Source organism: Lissotriton vulgaris, chromosome 3_1 (genome assembly GCF_964263255.1).
Source record: "Lissotriton vulgaris chromosome 3_1, aLisVul1.2, whole genome shotgun sequence".
Classification (NCBI taxonomy): domain Eukaryota; kingdom Metazoa; phylum Chordata; class Amphibia; order Caudata; family Salamandridae; genus Lissotriton; species Lissotriton vulgaris.
In genome coordinates, this window is record NC_141689.1 from 792,642,077 (window position 1) to 792,663,716 (window position 21,640).

Genomic DNA, 21,640 nt, shown 5'->3' on the forward strand with positions numbered 1-21,640 from the left:
TGCCACTACTCCGACCCCCGCCCTAAGCTCAAAAATTTGAATCTCATATCTTACTCCTGAGGCCTAAACCTGCCCTGCCTTTAAAACTCCCCCTTCTCCTCCTTTGGGGCCTAACACCATGCCTCTTACCAAATACTACCCCCCTCTCCCGCTGTCTCTAAAAGTACCCCAACTCCTTCCCCACCCTGTGCCCTGAAAACCTCCCCCTATCCAAAACGACACCAATCTCTTCCACTGCCCTGAGGCCTAAAACCCTGTCTCCAATTTATTTTAAACAACCCCGATTTCCCCCCTGCCCTGAGCCCTAAAACTGCCCCACTCCTAAAAACTCTTCCTCGCTCTAAGCCCTAAAAACCTGACCACTTTCCATAAGTACCCTGCCCCTGCACACCTTGGGCCCTAAAAGCGACCTCAACCCCTAAAATAAAATGCCCCCAAACCCGGCCCCAGCCCCACTTAAACCCTGTTTTGTTTCTGGAGCTTCCTGTTCGGACGCATCCCCGCCCATCCTGAACACTATGCAAAAGAAACATTTGATGGACGGAATGCTGGACAATGCAAACATTCACCCCCAGTCACAAGAATCTGGGTTTAATCCATCATTCTTTTGCTCACCACACCACCCCTGTTTGCACCCAGCCATATGCAAATCAGTTTTGACCCTATTCCTTGTGTATACAGTCCAGCCCGAACTGCCAAGCCAGGTCGTCCCTGGACCAGAAACAAGCATCCGATGGATGGATTTAGGCCCAGATCTCTTTACTGGGGTGAATGTATGATATTGTGCTGCATTCTGTCCATCAATTATTCTTTTTGCATTTGTCACCCTGAGTGGGACGGGTATGCCTAGACGTGGGTCCCGAGCTCTCCATGCCACTGGAGTCCGGCTATCCTGGCTGATGAGGGCTGAAGGCCCCGAAACCAGTCCTGCTTGTTTTCAGTCCAGGGAGGACCTGGCCTGGCAGTTCGGGCTGGGCTGTTCCCATTGGGCACAGGGTCAAGACTGATTTGCATATGGTTGGGTCCGAACTGGAATGGCGAGCAAAAAAATAATGGATTTAGGCCCAGATCTCTGTATTGAGGCGAATGTATGAAATGTTTCTGCATTCTGTCCATCAATTGTTCTTTTTGCATTTGTCTCCCCGAGTGGGACGGGTATGCCCAGACGTGGGTCCCGTGCTCTCCATGCCACTGGAGTCAAGCTATCCTGGCTGATGAGGGCTAAAAGCCCGAAACCGCTCATAGGATGCTTGTTTCCAGTCCAGGGAGTACCTGATCTGGCTGTTCGGGCTGGACTGTTCACATTGGGCACAGGGTCAAGACTGATTTGCATATGGCTGGGTCCAAACTGGAAAGGCATGGTGACCAAAAAACGATGGATTTAGGCTCAGATCTCTGTACTAGGGTGAATGAATGGCATGGTTCTGCATTCTGCCCATCAAATGTTTTTTTTTGCATTCATCCTGACTACTATGCTTGGTTAAGGCAGATGCATTGTTAAGTTAAGTGCAGTTTAGCTTGCAATGTTTCGCAACATGTGGCTCTGCCCTCGTTGTTCTGGGCATTCCCGTCGGAAAGAAGCCATCATGTCAGTAGTGTGAGACCGGAATACTATCACCTTGTGAGGGAGCGAAGGTATGGTTATTCCAAGAGTTGTCTCCTCTGATGTTACAACTCCATAGGGTACTTTAACCAGCCACCTTATTCTTAAGGGAAAAGGGGATCCTGTATAAGTGTGGTCACCCTTTTCGGCGCATCTTCATCTGGAATAATGAGGCCCATACTGTCTGCACCTTGGTGGAAGATCGTTCGGTGCTGGGCATGGAGGGCACCGCAGGAGGAGAACAATCACACAAAGCCCACCACAATCATCCACTATGTCGTGACTCCCCCCTCATGATCCGCGATTAAGTGCCTTGGTAAGCCTGCAGGAACAGAGAGCCGCAAAGAAAGAACAGCATTAATACTCCAGCTGAGGTTCAGTGTATCAAACTCTGACATTGACTGGTAGACCAAGGATTGCCTGCACCTTGCCTGATTGACACATGGCTGAATCATCAAGGTCCCCTGGGCACCCCCAGCTTGGATCAAAGAAGGCCCGACTGCCTTACCCACTCTTTATTGACACTTCTTTCATGCGGTGGAAGTCCGATCTCATTTCAACTGTAGACAATTACTCGCTGACAAAAATGACCTCTTCTACTTTGTCCACTATGTTCCAAAGAGGAGAACGCTCTAGCTGTACTGTTCTTACCTCCCTTCTCTTGCTTGACGACGCAAGCACTGATGCCCCTGTCTCAGGCAGTGATGGCTCAGCTAGCACGACTGGGTGGACGGCTTGCTGCTCAACCCACTCTCACTTGCTTGGCCTTAATACCCATTCTAGCAAGTGGTTAAAATACTCAGCCTGAATGTCTGAGGCCTCAGTGCTCCAACTGCGATATTTGCCTTCTCCGAGAAACGCACCTTCTCAAAGCTGACTGAAAACGCTTGCTGTCCTGTTGGTTTGACTGCCAATTCTTTGCTTCTGGTCCATGGAAACAGGTGGGGGCGGCGGTCCTTTTGTCTATGCACTTCCCAGGTCAGGTCATCCAGGCACAAGCCGGGCTGCCAGGCTGACTACTTTCTTTACGTATCTCGAATGTATACACATTACTCATACACAACTGGGAACCCAACCCCTCCCTCCCCCCCCATGAACCACGAAACACATCCATGGCATCTTACTGGACTCCTCATTCTCAATGAACCGCCAGATCAACGCTGTCTTTTCATTCTATTTCCACACACTCCGCCTGCTCTTAAAGACATTCTGATGGATCCCTACAGAATCCAGAAAGACTGTCACCCAATCACTCATTACCAGCAGACTAGACTATGCCGGCATCACCCAGAAACAGCTCAGGAAGCTACAGAACGTTCAAAACGCAGCAGCCAGACTGGTTCTCGGCATCCTCTCCGCAGCCACATCACTCACTCAATACCTCCGTCAACTCTACTGGCTCACAGTCAATAAAAGAATCACCTTCAAGCTCCTCACACATGCCTACACCCCTCTCCACGACTCAGGACCAGCATATCTGAACCACCACCAATCTTTCCACGCAACCACCAGACAGCTTTGCTCCACCCAACTTGCAGTGGCCACCGTCTCACGGATCCACAAGACCAGGACCGGAGGAAGATCCTTCTCCTACCTTGCTGCCAAGACCTGGAACACCCTGCCACTCCACCTCAGGCAATCACCCTCTCTGACCCCATTTCAGGATGGATCTCAAGACCTGGCTCTTCGACTGAACCTCCATGCCCAGATGGCTCAGCAGCCTCCCGCCCCCACCCCCCTCATCCCCTGTGCCTTGAGACCCTTATGGGTAAGTAGCCACACTCTATAAATTCCTGATTGGTTGATTTACATTTGCTAACATCTATGTACTGAATGACCACCAGGAGGCTTTCGTCCTTTAAGCTGTGGGCCGAGTGATGGCCACCCTTGATACAGACGCTCTTATAGGTGGCGACTTTATCCTAGTCCGTGATACACTCCTGGACAGGTCGGCTCAGAAGACGGGACAGATGGTGGCATTTATCTGACAGGCCTTCAATAGCTGGGGGACATGGTACTGGTGGACATGTGGTGAGTGTGTCATCTCGTAGTAAAAGACTGTACCTACTTCTCAGCAGCCCACCAAACATCTGCCAGAATAGATTTCTTTCTGAGCTTATCGCGCTTTACAGCAGATACCAAATTGGTGGACGCTCTCTCTCACCACTCACCCATCTCTATCACACTGCACATCCCAGAATCCAAATTACAGCCTAGTACCTGCTGCCTTAATTATAAACTACTAACATATGACTCAACTATATCCGAAATCAGTGATGCAATTCTCTCCTTTCTCAGCACTAATGATATGCCTGATACCCTCGTCGACATACTGTGGGACACACTGAAAGCAGTGTTCTGAGCAGCTTTATAGCTATTTCAGCCCAATTTAATAAAGACAGAAAAGACGGACCATTCCGACTAGAGCAGGCGTCTCCAAACCGGTCCTGGAGGGCCGGATCCATGCCAGATTTTTTGGATATCCCCATTGAGATACATGTAGTAATTTTACAAATCTGGCATGGATCCGGCCCTCCAGGACCGGTTTGGAGACCCTTGGACTAGAGGGTCAGGAGAAGGAATTTGAAGAAGCCCATAAGCAGTCTTGCTGACATAAATTTGGGTGCAGACTCACGATAGCCAAAGATCTGCTTAATGTCCTAGACATGGATAAGACTGAATACGCACTCCTTCGTCCCTGAAAAAAATGTATTATGCAGGGAGCAATAAAGCAGGGTGTCTTCTGGTTCATGTATTCTAATAGAGAAGAACCGAGATTGAGGGGTCATAGGGGTGCAAGGTGCAGGGCCTGGAAGATCCTGACCAGGCCAGGTTAATTCTCGAGAGGGACTGCAGGAATACCCAAACGCCTTTTCTTTTCATAGACAAAATTATTTATTTCCGTACATCAGCGCTGCTACTCTGTCAATGCCGAAAAGGCATTTGACTGGGTGCGCTGACTGTATCTTCAATTGGTGCTGCTCAAAGCTGGTCTCAGAGCCAGATTCCAGAGCTGGATATGGTATAGTTGTACTAACACTGCAGGTGTGGTCAGAGTCAATGGGCTGATATTGCAACCTGTAGCATGCGTCACTAGACAGCACTCCTTGTCACCACTCCTCTTTGCCCTCTATATGGAGCCGATCGCGGAAAGAGTGCTTAGACACCCCCACATAGCAAGTATCACCATGGGGGTTCGGGAGCATAAGCTCCCTTTATATGCTGATGATTTCATGATAGCCGTGGCACAACCTTTCACATCCCTCCCCCTGCTGATACAGGAATTTGAAGCCTTTGGGAGAGTCTTGGGCTTTAAGGTAAACCTCCAGAAATCACAGGCTCTGAGGCTTTCCATTCCAGAAGCTGACCAACCCCAACTCGACCACCTTAAACCCTTTACATGGGCCACCAAGGGGTCACCTATCTAGGCAGGCAAATATACCCCAAGCTAGAGTGCACAGCGGAGACAATTACGCGGCATTGATTTCCACTGTCCGATCAGATCTACAGTCCTGGAAGCGAGGCTCCCTTTTTTATTGCTAGGAAAGCTGACATCAGTTAAAATGACCCTACTAGCAAAGATACTCGATGTCATGCAGACATTGCCACTGCAGCCCCCCCCCTTGTCATTGGTAAACTAGATCATCTAATTGAAGACTACAAATGGAATGGCAAAAAGGCGCGCATGGCAAACAAGCAAGCATAGCTTGCTGTGGCCGAGGGTGGTTTGGGCATTCCCTACTTGGTGTGGTACTATCAGGTAGCACAGCTCAGATATTTGGTAGAATGGGCTAGGCCTTACATTGGGCAGCACTGGTGCTTCGTAGACCAAGCAGTAGCTGGGATCGACATCTGGAAAGTGCCATGGCTCCCCAAGCCACACCGACCCCCAGGGGTTTATATCTCTTCCTTAGGGTGATGGTACGAGCCTTGTATAAGGTGCAGTTGACACAGAAGCGCTCTACCTGCATATCACCACAGATACTGATTATCGAAGATCCAGACTTCCCTCCAAGGGTCCGCATTCTCACTGTGGCAGAAGGCAAATTTTAAAAGGGTGGGGAGCTTATTCGACCAAGAGGGTCTTATGGCCTATATGCAGGTCCAGTCTAACTATGGCAGCTCTCCCAGCGCACGTTGTCCATATATTGCCATTCGGCACTGGTTTACACAACCACACATACGCCCACACGCCAGCCGAACCCTTGCATCTGTTGAGAAATGGCTTCTCAGCCATCGCACAGACAAAACACGTCTCGATAACATCTACGCCTTCTTTAATGCCCCAATGATGAATACCAAATCTTCAGCACAGCGGCGATGGGAACTAGAGTGTGTGTTATGTTACCGGATACTTGATATAGCGCTACGACTTGCCCCTGGAGGGGCATCTCTGCACTAAAGTAGCAGACAGGTCAGGAAGCAGCCATTAGGACAGCAAGGTTTTAAGATGTCTTTTAAAGCCTGAGAACTCGGTGCATGCCCTAATATAAAAGGGGAGCGTATTCCAATTGTGGGTAGCAAAATATAAGAAGGCTTGTCCAACATATTTATATGTTCTAATACGTAGGGTGCGAAGGAGTTGACTCCTTAATCTGAGGTTTCTTTGAGTGCCCCTTTACCCCTAAAGAATGCTCTGACATTCTACACCGAGCCCGCAAGTGTGCTTGTAGTGAATCCTGTAAGGAGACTTTACTTAAAATTGCACATGATCGGTACTACACCCCTGCTAGATCAGCTACATTGAAAGCGGGTATGGATGATAGATCCTGGAGGCAATGTGGGCATCGAGGCACATTGACACACATTCTCTGGCATTGCCCCAAACTACAATACTGGACGGACGTCCTGGCTGATATTAATGAGATGTACAGAACCGACCTGCCGAGGTTCCCCAACTATATTTTGTTGGGTCCCCCCAATGCACTAACGTACCCCCTGTGATCGGTAGGAGGGAGGCTTATCACCCTTGCCCTCTGTGCAGCCAAGCAAGTCATACTGCCCAAGTGGGCTACGAATAGTGTGGTATTAGGGCCCTAGGCCCTCAAACTAATAGAATGAGGTGACGCAGACACTCTCAGTTGGGTTAGATAACTGTCCCTGAGCACATGCGCTCAGCCCTTTTTATTAGCATGGTCATCTGACTGATGACGCCTGTGGTGGATGGATGTTCAGTGTGGGCTACACCATGCTGAAACACTAGAACCTATCCCTCACGATACTACATCCCTCCCAAACTTTAATGAAGGTCCAAACAAAATGAAGTCCGAACCTGTGGGAAAGAATTCAGAATTGCAAACCAAACATAACTCAATGTAGATGACTTCCACATAGTCTCTTCGCTACTGGTCATCTGCCGGTGAGGGTCTCCTTGCAGCCGGGACCACTAGTTCTCCTTGGTACGATGTTCGGGTGCCCTGTGGATGTGCTCTCTTTGTACTTGCACCGTGGAAGTGTGCTTTACAGTCCCTTTCTTCCGGCACTGCAGTCAGTGAAAAGTGCAGATGGAATGATGGTGGATCATCGGTGTGTTCCTGTCCACTGTATGGTCCTCGTTGAGGTGTTTTCTCCAAATGGTGGTTGTCTCCAACAGGATCTGAAGTTGCAGGATATCCCTCTCACAGATACTCCTCTCTCGTGGGTGTCTCCTCTCACTGGATGACCCGGAGGCCCTTTGCTGCCAGGCTTCCACTGGACCAGTGGGCTCTCGCCTTGTCGCTCCAAAAGCGTTGGAGGAGTAGCTACGGGTCCCTTCTCCGTGTCCGAAGCTCCACCTGAAAAGGGTGTTGTTGGCACTTGTTCTGTTGCATGCTACCTTTGTTCTCTCTGGATCTCCAGAGCAAGCTTCAACGGTCCATTTCTCGTTTCGGGACCCGCTGCCACCGGTGTTCCTGAGGCCTCTGCCCCTTGGATAGCCACGGTCCTCTGTCCGTTCCATCCCAGAGGTGGTTGTTACCAACAGACCGGCCTGCTCGCCTCTGTCGTTCCTGGGTGACCTTCGGGTTTGCACGTAGATGTGTACTCCCAGTGGTGCTGATGCTTTCCAGGTACTGTGTTCGGATGTCCATGCATTTTTTCACGTTCCCCTTCTGGTGTGTTGTGTTGGTCTGTCACGCAGACCTCTTTGCTCTTCTCCTTTCTTCTCTTCTTCCTACGTCGTGCCACTCAGGATTGGTCTTCTCTTCCTTCCTTCGCGACTCCGTCTGGTCTTCTATCTGGTTGGTCTTCCCTCACCAGGCGTCTCCATGTAGCCTGCACTCTACCCGGGTCTCTCTGGTCTTGTCTTCCCCTAGGACACAATCTTCACATCCGTCTGTGACTGGACCTGTCGTCGCGACCTTCCTTCACGTAATAACATCTGCCTTCAAGTGATGTTGTTGGACTTCGCGTCCGTCTCCTTCTAGTCCTCTTCGTTGACGCCTCCTCGGTCGTTCTTTTCACAGATGTCTTCTCAGTTCTTCTTGTCGGACGTCCTCGCTCGCTGACTTCTTGCAGGTCAGCATCATCCTTGCAACCAAAGTGGGTGATCGACTTCTTCCTTCTTGCGACCAACAGGGTAGTCGGCTTCTTCCTCCTTGCGACCAACTGGGTGGTCGGCTTTTTCTTCCTTGCAACCAACTGGGTGGTCGGCTTCTTCCTCCTTGCGACCAACTGGGTGGTAGGCTTCTTCCTCCTTGCGACCAACTGGGTGGTTGGCTTCTTCCTCCTTGTGGCCAACTGGGTGGTTGGCTTCTTTTTCCTTGCGACCAACTGGGTGATCAGCTTCTTCCTTCTTGTGAGTCTTCATGCTTCTGGTGGTCTTCCCAACCACTCCTTCGTCTCACCCTTCTGACTGCGCTATTCTGATTGCTGCGTTGAGTGCATTTACTGCTTATACTGTTTAGTCCTTCATTAGCGGAGCTGTAGCCGCTGTCTGTGTTGCTCCGCACTTGCTTGGTGCTTGGTTCCTGAATCACTCTTGTGTTCCTGGTGGTGCTCCTGCCTTTAACTGCTGCTGCAGCGACGACCTGCAGCCACAAGGTACCGCTGTGCCTTCTGTATCCGCTGTGTTCAGGGCTCCATTCTCGCTATTGGTAAGTTCTGCAGCTCCTGTTCCTGCGCTGCCTTTCACCTTAGACGCTCTTCAGGGTTTTATTGGCACCGTGAGCTGGCTCCTCGTGCGCTACCTACTGCGCATATTCATCTTGCACTCCTTCGTGATTTGCCTGTCTTGGTATCCGGTCCGGTCCTCGGATGCTTGATTCCGTTCTGGGAAGGACATGGCTTTTGTAGTTCGGACTGGACTGTTCCCATGGGGCACAGGGTCAGAGCTGATTTGCATATCGCCATTGTCTAACCCAGGGTGGTGTGGAGTGCAAAAAAACGATGGATTTGGGCCCAGATCTTTGGACTGGGGTGAATGTGTGACATTGATCCACATTCTGTCCATCACCTGTTTTGTTTGCAATTGCCGCCATAAGTGCGCTGGGGATGCTCAGACGTGGGTCCCAGGCACTCCACACCACTGGAGTCAAGCTAGCCGGGCTGATGAGAGGTGTTACCTCGAAACCGGTCCGGTCCTCGGATGCTTGATTCCGTTCTGGGAAGGACATTGCTTTTGTAGTTCGGACTGGACTGTTCCCATGGGGCACAGGGTCAGAGCTGATTTGCATATCGCCATTGTCTAACCCAGGGTGGTGTGGAGTGCAAAAAAACGATGGATTTGGGCCCAGATCTTTGGACTGGGGTGAATGTGTGACATTGATCCACATTCTGTCCATCACCTGTTTTGTTTGTCTTGGTATCCAGAGCATGTGCACTGCCTCACCAGTGGTTGTGGGTTCACAGCTTTTTTCCTTCTTTGCTGCTGACAGTGTTCCATTGGGATTGTTGCAGGCTTGTTTTTCCTTCTTTCCTGCAGTACCGGGAAATGGCCACTAGATGGCAGGGTTGCCTTGTCTCCAGTGCTGTCCTCGGCTCTTTCCTCTCCGAGCTTTTCGATGCCTTTTTTATTTTTTATTTTGGCATATTTTATATAGCACGAACTCGACCCGAAGGTATTGGAGTGCTTTACATGAGCACCGTATTTACATTACACATTCAGGCACGGGAAGATTAAGTGATTTTCCCAGAATCACAGAATGTGGACGCGACCTTGAGGCTTGAACCATGGTTTCCGGCACCAGCGTCGGGCGTTTATGCCGATGGACCACATCCTTCTCACTTCCTTTGGAGGAATGCCGGTGCAGACTTCTCCTGACCTTGGCTCGTCCTCGTTACTTTACCCCCGGGGCACAGGCACTCACAGCCAGGTAGGTGCCTTCCTATTGTTCTCTCTGCGTGTAACTTTGCCAGGTTGCCTGTTCAAACGCGATTGGGCACACTTCGCTCTGCTGCCACTGTTCACAGATCCTGCAGCAGTGCTTTCGGTGCTGTTGAGGGGCGCTGCAGCGTATGTCTGGGCGTCGCTGTGCGCTCACTGTCCCTTATGGCACTCTGACCCACGGAGTTGCCTCAATAACTTCCTTCGCTGCCTCTCCTTACTGTCTCTTTGCACACACGGTGCGCGGGAGCAGGCATCAGTGCATGCTGGGCGCTCCCATCGGTCACGGGCCGCGGGCTGTCTCCTCCTCGCTCTCCCCGCCCACAGCAGCCTCTCCGTTCACACGCTGCGCTGGCCGGGGAGGGTCGGAGCTGCTTCCAGAACTTGCTTGCCCCGTTCTGGGCAGACTTTTTCTCTTGGCTCTAGGCACTTCCCATTGGCCTCAGCAGCTTGCACACGCTGTGGGCCTTACTGCTCCCTGCTCACGCAGTCTCTCTCGTTGCTCTCCCCGCCCGCAGCAGCCTCTCGAACTCCCGCTTTGCGCTGGGGAGGGGGGGCGGGAGTGGAGAAAGTCGGCGCTGCTGCCGGGGCCGGCCTGTTCCGTCTTGGGCAGTCTCAGATCATGCAAGACGGCATAGTGGGCCTTAGCGGGGCCTCTGGGCAAACGCTATTCCTCTACTGCGTCTCCTCACATATCGGACGCAGCAGCAGCCACTTACTCCTCACGGCTTCCCGCCCCGCGCAGCATGCCTTTTTACCTTCACGGGCTGCGCAGGTGGGGGTGGGGGGGTTACTGTTGCCGCACTGATCGGCCACGGATTGCAAGTTTTCCTTTCTCTTGGCTCCCTCCCCACCCCCAGCAGCAGCAGCTTCACTCAGTTCATGTGCTGCGCGGGGTGGGGGTGTTAGCTGCTCGTGTGTTCTGCTGTTCGCTGCAGGACCTCGGACTAGTCAGGGGTCACTCTTGGCCATATGTGCGGGGTGGGCTCCCGCTGGCTTCATACCTTCCGGGGTCACTTCTCGTGTGTTCCCCCTTCCTCACCTTCGGCCGGCGGGCCCTTTCATCCATGCGGGTGGGCTCCGCGTGTTCCTCCACACTTGCGGGGGCACTCCGATGCGATCGATGTGAGTGGGCTCTGCTCGGCTGGCACTGCTCTACACGTCCCTTCCACCCCGGGGAGGGGGGCGGCTCACAGCGGGCTCATGAGGTGCGGGGTAGGCTCCCGGTCACCTAGTAATCTGCATACAGGCCCGGGGCTCGTCACACGCCCAGCGGGCCTGCCGGCGCTGTTCACACGGGGGCGGCGATACCACCCGGCAGCTCTCACCCCCTTTTTCATCATCTGCTGGGCTGCTGCGCGCATGGGCACAGCCCCCTTGTCGCCAATGTGGAATTTGGGCCCTAGGCCCTCACACTATTAGAATGAGGTGACGCAGACGCACTCAGTTGGGTTAGATAACTGGCCATGAGCACGTGCGCCTGTGGTGAGTGGGTGTTCATTGTGGGTTACACCATGCTGAAACACTAGAACGTATCTCTAACGATACTACAGGATAGGACGCCAACACAGCTGGATTGTCAACATGAACTATGGGAACTCCTTGGCATAGTGAAGCTGACCGCGATAGTGGACAGTAATTTGATAAAACTTGGGGGGCCTGTATACAGTTTCTAGCTCACAAATTCAGGAAACTCCTGTCCAGCCTTCTTGCGTGTCCTTCGCCTCACACAAACGGACATTGATGCTGACTGAGGTGTGGAAGTAACCACTTAAAACTTGTATTAGCTACCCCTTGACCTGAACTCCTTACATTTCCTGATAACGGGGGTTGTCGAGCAAGTGCCTACCCTCTTTCCTTTGTCATTCTTCTTCATTTTACCGCCAAGCCTACCCCCACTAACTTCAATCTCGCCGGGTTAACCTCCCTTTCCTACTTACACCTCACCGCCCAACGGATGTAGGTGAAGATTGTTCTGTAGCGTTCATTTCTTGAAACTCAAAAAATAGATTTTCATCTAAAATATTTCCAGCATTCTATCATGACTCTTAAGCATTTCAACCAGCTTTGGTCCGGTCTTGTGCTATTTTATACCAGTTTGAAATGTCTTACTGCTTCTCGGGAAAATAAGTCCAAGGTCTCATTTTGCATTTGTTATGGGACAAGGTTGATGTGCATGAATTTATAAATGGAGGTGTGCTCTCATACTTGTTTCAAGGACACACAGTTTGTTTTAGAAGTCGAGAACACTTGTCAGTTCTAATCTCAATCCCATTGTTCGTTTTTCTTCGGCATGCTGCCTCTGCAGACCCGCCTGCTTAAACTATGCGGGCACAAAATGTTGCAACGACGAAAGATATGACGACGTGGCAAACCAAGACTTTCTGAGAGGAATCTTGAATGAAGTCAATTGTTTGCAGTAAAAGAGCACCATTCGCGTCCGAGGACAGGGAAACGAGTCTGTTTTTGCGAGGTGGGTAAACCAGAGTAAATAAAGTAGGAAAGCAAAGTCACTCCCTACCACACAAAATCACTGAACTGTTCGCTTTGTTTATTTCTGTAGTTGTAGGGCTTCAAGCTGCTAGATTGGCAGATTAAATTTCCCTGATCAAGGTATTCAAATTGCTTGCTACTTTTTCATAGAATGATCCTGCAGACTTGATTATATACACTCGGGGAAGTAGCTGTTGGACAGCGGATTTCAAAATACTCGGGTGCTTTATTTCTCTGGTAGGTGCAACATCATGCGTGCATTTAAAGTAAGAGAAATACATATTAAACCTGTTTTGGGTGCTATTGAAAAACTGGGGAGTTCGCCAACATTAAGAAACGCGATCCCTCCTTTTCAGGTCCCCATTGTGCTCGGCCTGCCACCAGGCCCCACGTTTGCTCTGGGGTTGCAATAATCTAGGTGTTTGTTTACTTACTACCACTGTTCAGGGCTGCCTCTCTGAAGTTTCAGTTCTTTGAAAGAACGAATTTAGTTTTAAAAACAACATTAACAATATATTGCTTTAACATATTTACTAGACCTGTTCCAAACAACAATTTTGCTACTCGTTCCAGATAAAATGTTAGGGATTACAAGTATTTACAGATCCGTAAAAGGGCCAGAATTATTTCTCACCCAAGTGTCTGAAAAGATGATGCTTTTTGCAAAATCAGTGTAATTGTCACTTAACGTCCTTCGGGATTCACAGATATCCCAGGTGGGAGTTCTAACAACAAGAGTAAACAGAAATATGATACCACACTTAAATGCTTACCACTAGTACGCAAACATGGACATGACTTTAACCTTTTCAATTTATAGTGAGCACGGTGTGATGGGTCTTAAATGAACAGGTGAAGAATAAATGTCGAATGTCTTAAATACACTTGTATGTGCTTGGAAGCAGATCACTCCCGTGAAACTGGCCAGACAGGTGTATATGGTGTATGAAGTTGTCATAGATAATTGATCTAACCATACTTATTTCTTTCATCCCTTGTTTCCGCAGACAGACGCCGAGAGGTTTAGCAATGAGCTCAGTGCTTCATGTTAATGCTGACACCATCTATGACGAACTGACCTCAAATCTTGCAAAACTAGATAAGGTACAATGTGTATTCAGAAAGCCTCACCTTTTAAATGTTAAACTTGTAGGATGACATCCACATTTTATAAGCACAATATCTAAGCATAGTTGCACACTAATAAATAAAAAAAATCTGAACTTTTTATTGTAGTAAATTTAGATGTTCACTATCGCTCTCTTTAGTGTCATGCAGTTCTGTTTTTTTCTGTTTCTTTGGCTACTCAGTCACGATTGTATGTTGCCCCTATAGTGCAGTAATATCACTGTTACCTTTCCCAGTATGTTTCAATGCCTTTAAAGTATTTATCAATTAGTCAATAAACCTGTTCTGTAAACAAGGCTCAACTCACAAAGAGCCCACGGGTCCAGAATGAAAAACTACTGAATATGTGGAGCACAAATACCAGACACCATAATGGAAACCGAATGGTATGGGGAAGGTATCCCTTTTTAATGACGGTTCCCCTCGCACACCTTAGGTGTCATGCTTCATCATAGGGGTGCCTCCCCACTTTAGGAACCTAGTCCTGACGCGGGCTACAACCCCCTCTCTACGAGGGAGGAGCTCTGGGATGTTTTTTAAATTGAGCACATGGGTTGTACTACGAACCCTATGTGAGTGTGGCATGTGAAAGAATATATTGTGCAGTGGTAACGTGTGAAAGTGAGTTAAAACTGCCTATAGAGCTAGCTATCAAAAACTTTATTTCGAACGCTGACGCTGAGGGCTAAGAGAAAACGGACTGTCTTGGCTCATCACATGGGCCCTGGGCGACTGGCAGGAGAGTTCTGGTCGTCTGGGCCCCTGAGACTTTTGATTCCCCTCAAACACTGGCCCGATCCCCTGGAGAGAGAGCGGGGAATTGGTGTGGACTGTAATCTTGACTGCCTGGAGACAGGAGGCCAAATCCAGCCTTGGTCCCCTACTGGTGTGTACCTAGTGGGAACGGATTCCACGGAAACAACCTCAGCGCAGTGATTCCAATTGTACACCCAGAGGTTTGGAGTGCTCCCTGAAAACTGACAGGCCGGGTGGACGCATCCACTGCAGGCGGCGGGGAGTAGAGGTTGCACCCAGACACTGAGGTGCGGTAACAATACAGGACCTATGGCGTCTTGACGTACTAACCGGACTGCGACTCAAACCAAGCTGGAAACATTTGCCTGCAGAACGAAGATCGAGGGGAAATGGTGGCCCGAGTGGCGCTGCGGAGCCCTTAAACAAAGATCTCCTCGAAGCAATTACAGCGATTAGAACCTCCCTCGAGGTAGGGATTGAGAAGTTGGTCAAAGAGGTAGCGCTGATCCGCGATTATATGAAGAAGATGGCAGAGCAAGTGAGTGCAGTAGAAAATGTCACGAAGGAACTGGTTCCCGTCCCTTCTAAAGCAACAAGTCGCCAAACTACGCACCTCCCACGAGGCGATGGTCCTGCCGCTAGATTACAAAGGCAGAATGCGGAGGAACAACATCCCCATTCTAGGTGTTCCGGAACGCGCAGAGGAGCAGGCAGCAGATCTTTTTGTCGAAGAGTTAGTCCTCAAACATCTACAACCCTGCGGACTATCTAAATGCTTCGCAATTGAAAGGGCCCACCGCGTTCAGGGAGGCCGGCCGAAACCGGGCGCATCCCCTAGACCACTTCTGGCGCGGGTGTTCAACTCTTGAGATTCTAATGTCATTCTCCAGACGGCACGGGCGGCCCCACCACTGACCCTAGAGAACAGCAAAATCATGTTCTTTCCAGACTTCACTTTGAGCGTACAGAAACCGCGTTGCAGCTTCCTTGATGTGAAGTGGGCCCTCCGGGTCCAAGAGGTCAAATATGCTCTGATGTTTCCCGCCAAGTTGAGAGTCCAAGCCAACGGAAAATCCTGGTTCTTCACCCGACCAGAGTAAGCTCTGGGACTGGTTGGAGGGCTGGCGCACAGTGGAAAAAAAGACGAAGAATGGACACTTGGCTGCCGATGAGGATGCTGACTGGCGCCAGCAGAGACGATCTCCTCCACATTCTGACTCGGACTCCCAGGGACACACAAGGGGCGTTGATCCTGGAGGCTGGTAAGACTATTCGTTATCAATCCAGATCCCTGGAGGCCCTCCAGAACTTTACAAGGGCTTGAACACTAAGCCACTGCCTCCTTAAATGTGGGGTAATGGACCATGGCCTGGGTCCGAGTGGGGGTGGGGTGGGGGAGGGGTGGGGTGGGGTGGGGGGAGGGGGTCACCCTCCCTGATGTTTAGAGGGTTGACCCAGCGCTCAATGAACCCGCTTAATGTCTTGATCAATATGCTCTTTCATCGTAGCTGACTGTTTCACAATTGTAGGTTCTTTAATGGGCCACCACTGTATTGATCATTTCCCAAAGTCATAGCGGGATGACACAAGAGAGTATTATTGGGGCTATGTGCTATACACTGCTATGGGGGTAGGGCGGGGCGGGGGGACCTGGCATCTACTGATAAGTGATGGTTGTATTGGGAGTGGGGTAGCGCACGTTCCCTGGAGTTGTTCATGGGTGGGCGACAGGCTCTCTGCATGTTGGGGGAGGGGCGATTCTAGTCCCATCAAGCAGGGAGGCAGGATGGCGGTGTGTTCCTAATGGTACGGGTAATGTTGGGTTTGATTTGTTGGGGGGGGTCGTTCTGATGGGGTTACTGCAGCAAGACCGAACAACTGCTTGTATGTTGTTATTTAATTGCAGCTGGTCAAAATGGCATCTTGTATGGGTACATCTCTGCTGGTTTTAACATTCAAAACGCTGATTGCATGCTACAAAACACTGTATTGTGCTTTCACACTCATGGAGCCACTCGGAGGGACGCAGTTGAGGGTTCCACTTGTCATGAACGCTATACATATTTTATTATACCTATGGTAGAGAGCAATGGCTGGTGGTAAAGGTCTTAGGCTCATGACATGGAATGTCAATGGGTTGGGGGACAAAATAAAGCGAAGTATAGTGTTACAATACATTCACCGTCAGGTGCTTGACATGGTGTTATTCAAAGAAACCCATTTAATAGGCAACTCCTGTATGGCTCCTAACAGGAATGGATATCGCATGGTGACACACTCCGGCTTTACGGGGGGTTTTCGAGGGATGGGGATCCTCCTCCTTAAGGGCTGCCCTTTTATGATACAAAACACGTGGACTGATCCGCAGGGTAGATACGGCTCCTGCACGGGCATTTGGGAGGGCAGAGACCTCAATGTTGTCGGGGTGTATGCCCCACCGGGTCTTCAACGCATGACATTATAACTGATGTAGGAGCGATGTTACTGCACTTGCCTGTGGGTACATTGGTGATGGGGGTGAATTTAACCTGACTATGAATGACCGAGAAGACCGATCCCCACCCAGGCGAGACTCGACACATGGTTCACAATTACTTGACTCAGCCAACGCCCTGGGGATGGTAGATATCTGGAGTGGTACACATCCCCACGACGCACTCTTCACATTCCAATCCGGTGTGCACAGCAGTCAATCACAAATTGACTACCTGTTTACTCCCGCGCAACATATATATAGGACTTCACCGACTCTGCTTGCCTCGCACGAGGAGTGTCGGACCATTTCCCGGTCTTGGCAGTTTCCGGTGCACAACGAACTTCACAACCAGGCCCCATCATGATCCAGCCTTGGGCACTAAAGATACTGCACATTGGAGAAAACTTAAGAAAAGATACTGATTATTATTTTGAGGAGAATATAGGATCACTGGATTCAGCTATTACACTTTGGGGTGCATACGGGGTGGTGATAGAGGGGAGGGCATTATCCATGATGGTGAGCCACAGGGCAGAGCGCAACATGAGAGTGAACGAACTGGAGACTGAGATCTTGAGACTTGAACGAAGACCCTGATCAAGATGCTCAACATACCCTTAGTATTCAGAGGCAGGATTATAAGCGACTGCTCTTAAAGCACGCCAACAGGCGTGCTCTCGCCACCCGCTATAGAATTTATGAACACAGCGAATGAACTGGGAAGTTACTGGCATGGATGGAACATAAAGAACAGTCGGCGAGGTGGGTGCGAGCAATAAAGGGGCCTGAAAATAATCTGATTACCGACCCCCGGTGCATCACAGAGGCGTTCGCGAAACATTACGAGCAAATATAAGATCTCCTCGCTACTATTAAGGTAGCATGTATCTCCCAACAGCTAAGGGAGACCCTAGATGCTGATATCTCGGTTGAAGAGATTCGGAAAGCTATCCGAGACATCAATTCGGGCCCTAATGGGCTTCTGATCAAGCTGGCATAACCTATGGCTACGAAACTTGCCCCCCACTTGTTAAATCTATACAATGAATGTTTCGAGACTGGCCTCCTCCGTGCGGCCACTATCATTGTCATCCACAAACCCGGTAATCAGATGGAGGACTGCTAATCGTACTGACCCATCTCGCTGATAACCTTAGAGGCCAAAACTCTGGCCAAATTGTTAGCTAACTGTCTGCTCATTTATCTCCCCGACCTGATTCACCCTGATCAGTCTGGATTCATGCCGGGTCGAAACACGGCATGTAATCTACTTCATGTCCATGGCACACTGGAACGGGTAGAGACATTAGAGGAAGAAGAGATATTGCTCGCTCTGGACGCAAAAATGGTGTTCGACACCGTAGCATGGGATTATCTGTTAGTGGTTGTTGTACATAGATGAAGTAAGCAGCAGGACACGTCTTCTAGTAGTTAGGTTGTATTTATTAAGTTATTAAGAATAAGTTAAGACACAGAGCAGTAGTACCCCACAGCTGACCAGACCAACTGCCAGGGCTAGAATACCAACACCATCCTCGTCGCCAAATGTTGTACATAGATGAAGTAAGCAGCAGGACACGTCTTCTAGTAGTTTAAGTTTAAAATATTTATTGAGCGCAACATACACCTGAGCGGTTTCTTGGCGCTGAGATAGCAAACAGCCAGCTAGGCAGAGTCAGTCGCTAAGACATAGACTGAAAAGGGGAACAGAGTTTAAGACAGAAAAGCCTGAGTGAATACAAATGTTTTCAATGCTTTACGGAAAATGGAATATTGGGTGAGAGACCTAAGGTGGAAGGGGAGAGAATTCCAGAACATGGGGGCAAGAGTGGAAAATTTCGAGCCACCCTGTTTTTTTTTCCGGTAGCGAGGGACTGCTAAAAGATGTTGTGCCGAGGAGCGAAGGTCTCTGCCAGGGACATAAGCTTTGATGGCTGAAGATATAAAAAGAGGGGCCAGGCCCGTCCTGGCCTGAAACGCCATGCAGCCTAATTTAAACAAGGCGCGTTCCCGAACGGGAAGCCAGTGAAGGGTCTTCAGGAGGGGAGAGGTATGATGGAATTTGGGAAGACCAAAGGCAAGGCGGGTCGCCTGGTTCTGCACCAGTTGCAGTTTGCGCAGGCTGTACTGAGGGATGCCATTGAACAAAATGTTCCCGTAGTCCAGGCGGGACAGGACCAGTGCGGACATGATTAGTTTAAGTGCAGAGAAGGAAAAAAACGAGAAATAGAGCGGATAGTACGGAGAGTAAGAAAACAGGAAGAAACCACCGAACCTATCTGGGAGTGCATAGTGAGTTTGTCATTTAGCTTGATGCCAAGAGTCTTAACAGAGGAAACTGGGGTAGGAGGAGAACCAAAGGAGGGGGGCCAAAATAGAGAATTCCAGGGACTGGAACAACCACCCGTAACCACAAGTTCCGTCTTATCGGGATTGAGCTTCAGGTGGTTGAAGTTCATCGAGTCCCTGATGAAAGATAGAATAGATTGGAAGTTAGAGATGGAGTCAGAGGAAGAGGATAGGTTAAAGATGAGCTGGAGGTCATCGGCATAGTTATATACCGTGACCTCCAGCTGCTGTAGAGCAAAGATAAGAGGCGAGATGTAAAGGTTGAACAGTAAAGGAGACAGAGAAGAACCCTGGGGAACACCGCACTGGACCTGGCAGGGGGTAGCTGAAAACTCCCCAAGATGAACCGCCTGGGTCCGGTCCCTCAAAAAGGACGAGAGCCAAATAAGCGCTGAGCCTCCTATGCCCGCCGCCCTGACACGGGAAAGTAAGATGGAATGATCCACCGTGTCAAAAGCGGCGGACAAGTCAAGGAGGACCAGCGCCTGAGATTTGCCTACGTCCATACCCTCTCTGAGGGTGTCTAGTACTGACACCACCACTGACTCTGTCGAGTGCTTGGGTCGAAACCCAGCCTGACACGGGGCCAGCCTCCCATTCTCCTCGACAAAGGAGCTGAGCGCAGATGTAACATGTCGCTCAAGCACCTTCCCCAAAAAGGGAAGAAGGGAGATGGGGCGATAGTTGGCCATCACAGAGGGGTCGGCTCCTGGCTTAGTAGTTAGGTTGTATTTATTAAGTTAAGTTGTATTTATTAAGTTATTAAGAATAAGTTAAGACACAGAGCAGTAGTACCCCACAGCTGACCAGACCAACTGCCAGGGCTAGAATACCAACACTCCAGATAGAATACAGGTAGGTAAGAAGGTAGAAACACAGAGGAAGGACTAAGGAAGCTAAGAAGCAAAGTATGAAGGTACAACAGCGGTCCTGACTCTCATAGGGCTCGGGCCCAAACTACTTGGGTTGATCAAACTTTTGTATACACTCCCTATTGCCCACGTCTCAGTAAAGAATCATCGCTCCAAATCTTTCCCCCTCGACCGCGGTACGAGGCAGGGTTGCCCACTGTCACCGCTCCTTTTTGCCCTGGTCCTTGACCCTTTAGCAGTCTGAATTAGGCGTGACCCAGGTACATGTTGATGACCACATAAGGATTGCCTTCAATGTCTCTACCCCCGCCACAAGGTAAGAAAGTGTAAAATTTGGCACACTTTCTCTTCAAAAGCCTTGAAGGATAGAGAGAGGAGGCTGCAATTGTGTCTTCAAAACCCCAAGCTCAGAGAACAATAAATGATGATGGCAGTGATACCTCATCCAGGTCTCACAAGAGAGCTAGGTTCCATGAAGGGGAGGAGGAAATCCCTGAAGACTAAACATCAGGCTAAGGACTCCAAGAAAAAGGATGAACCATTCTCCTCCGAGGTAACCTTATCTGCGGCATCTACTACTAAAAGGGATAAAGACCACCCTTGTTACTCCTCCTCAGACCCGCTAACAAAGCGCAATTCCTCCTTTAAGGCCCTCAGCGCCACCATCACCGTCAACAGCAAGATCATAGATGACTGTTACAATGGTCTTGTCGAGACCATCGATGGCTAAGATGACAGCCTCCATAGACGCTCCCATCTTGTCATCGAAAATTGCCTCATCTAAACTCCTGTAGATGCCCCCATTGACTACTACCTTGGCAACACGACTGCCATAGGCGATAGCCCCATCCATGAACCGTCGGCTATGATTCAGTTGACAACTGTCCAGTCAAATACCTCGATGTCTATGAGGGGCTCCGCATCAACACAGGTATCAAAGCACAATACATACATTGCTCTGACAGCGACACTGTTGATGCCACCGTCAACAGGTATCACAAAGATAACCAAGACGACAATATGTCTTGAGTTTACTTCGCCCAGCAAAGAGTCACCTCTGCCTCCAAGCCATTTTCTGGGCCTTGAAGAGTCCGACAACGACTGTCCTTTCGGAACAGTGCAGAGCCATTCTGAGCTACACATAAAGTGCCAAGAAGGAGATGAGGACTTTGATGAAGGACAGTATTATCAGGACTATTATCTTCCTCCTACTCAAAAGCATTGAGTCCTTCAGATACTACCCTGATTCTCCACTTAGACAGGAGGACTTTACAATGCCTAGATCGTTAGTCCTGGATCTTCCAGCTATGCTCTCGGACTACAGGAAACCTTTTCCACAACCTCCCAGAGAAGAACCATCACATGCAGTGTCTCCTGTTAATCTGGCACCTCCACTCCTAGAATGACACCTGATTCCCATATAGCAGCACCACTGAGGCATGATCCATCATGTGATGACTATAGAGAAGAAGGCGAGCGTCCAGAGCCTCAGCCTCCACTAGGTGACTTGGATGACTGTCATACCCACACCACTCCCACCTCCTTAGCACCTGGTCGATTTGCCTCCAGAGGACTTTGGAGGTTTTCATAACCTCATGGAAAGAGTAGCACCAGGTTTCACCTCCCTATATAGGTCAAACAATCCAACTGTTTCCTCTATG

At 49.8% G+C, this 21,640-nt stretch overlaps 1 protein-coding gene across 6 annotated transcripts in view; it reads left to right on the forward strand.

Annotated features, from left to right (window-relative positions):
- GRAMD2B (GRAM domain containing 2B) overlaps positions 1-21,640 on the forward strand; it is a 463,109-nt gene that overhangs the window by 416,474 nt on the left and 24,995 nt on the right. For all 6 annotated transcript variants that reach the window (XM_086961100.1, XM_086961104.1, XM_086961099.1 and 3 more), the window contains one exon: positions 13,406-13,502. In XM_086961100.1, coding sequence (XP_086817226.1) covers positions 13,406-13,502 — 97 coding nt within the window. The remainder of the gene's footprint in view (positions 1-13,405; positions 13,503-21,640) is intronic.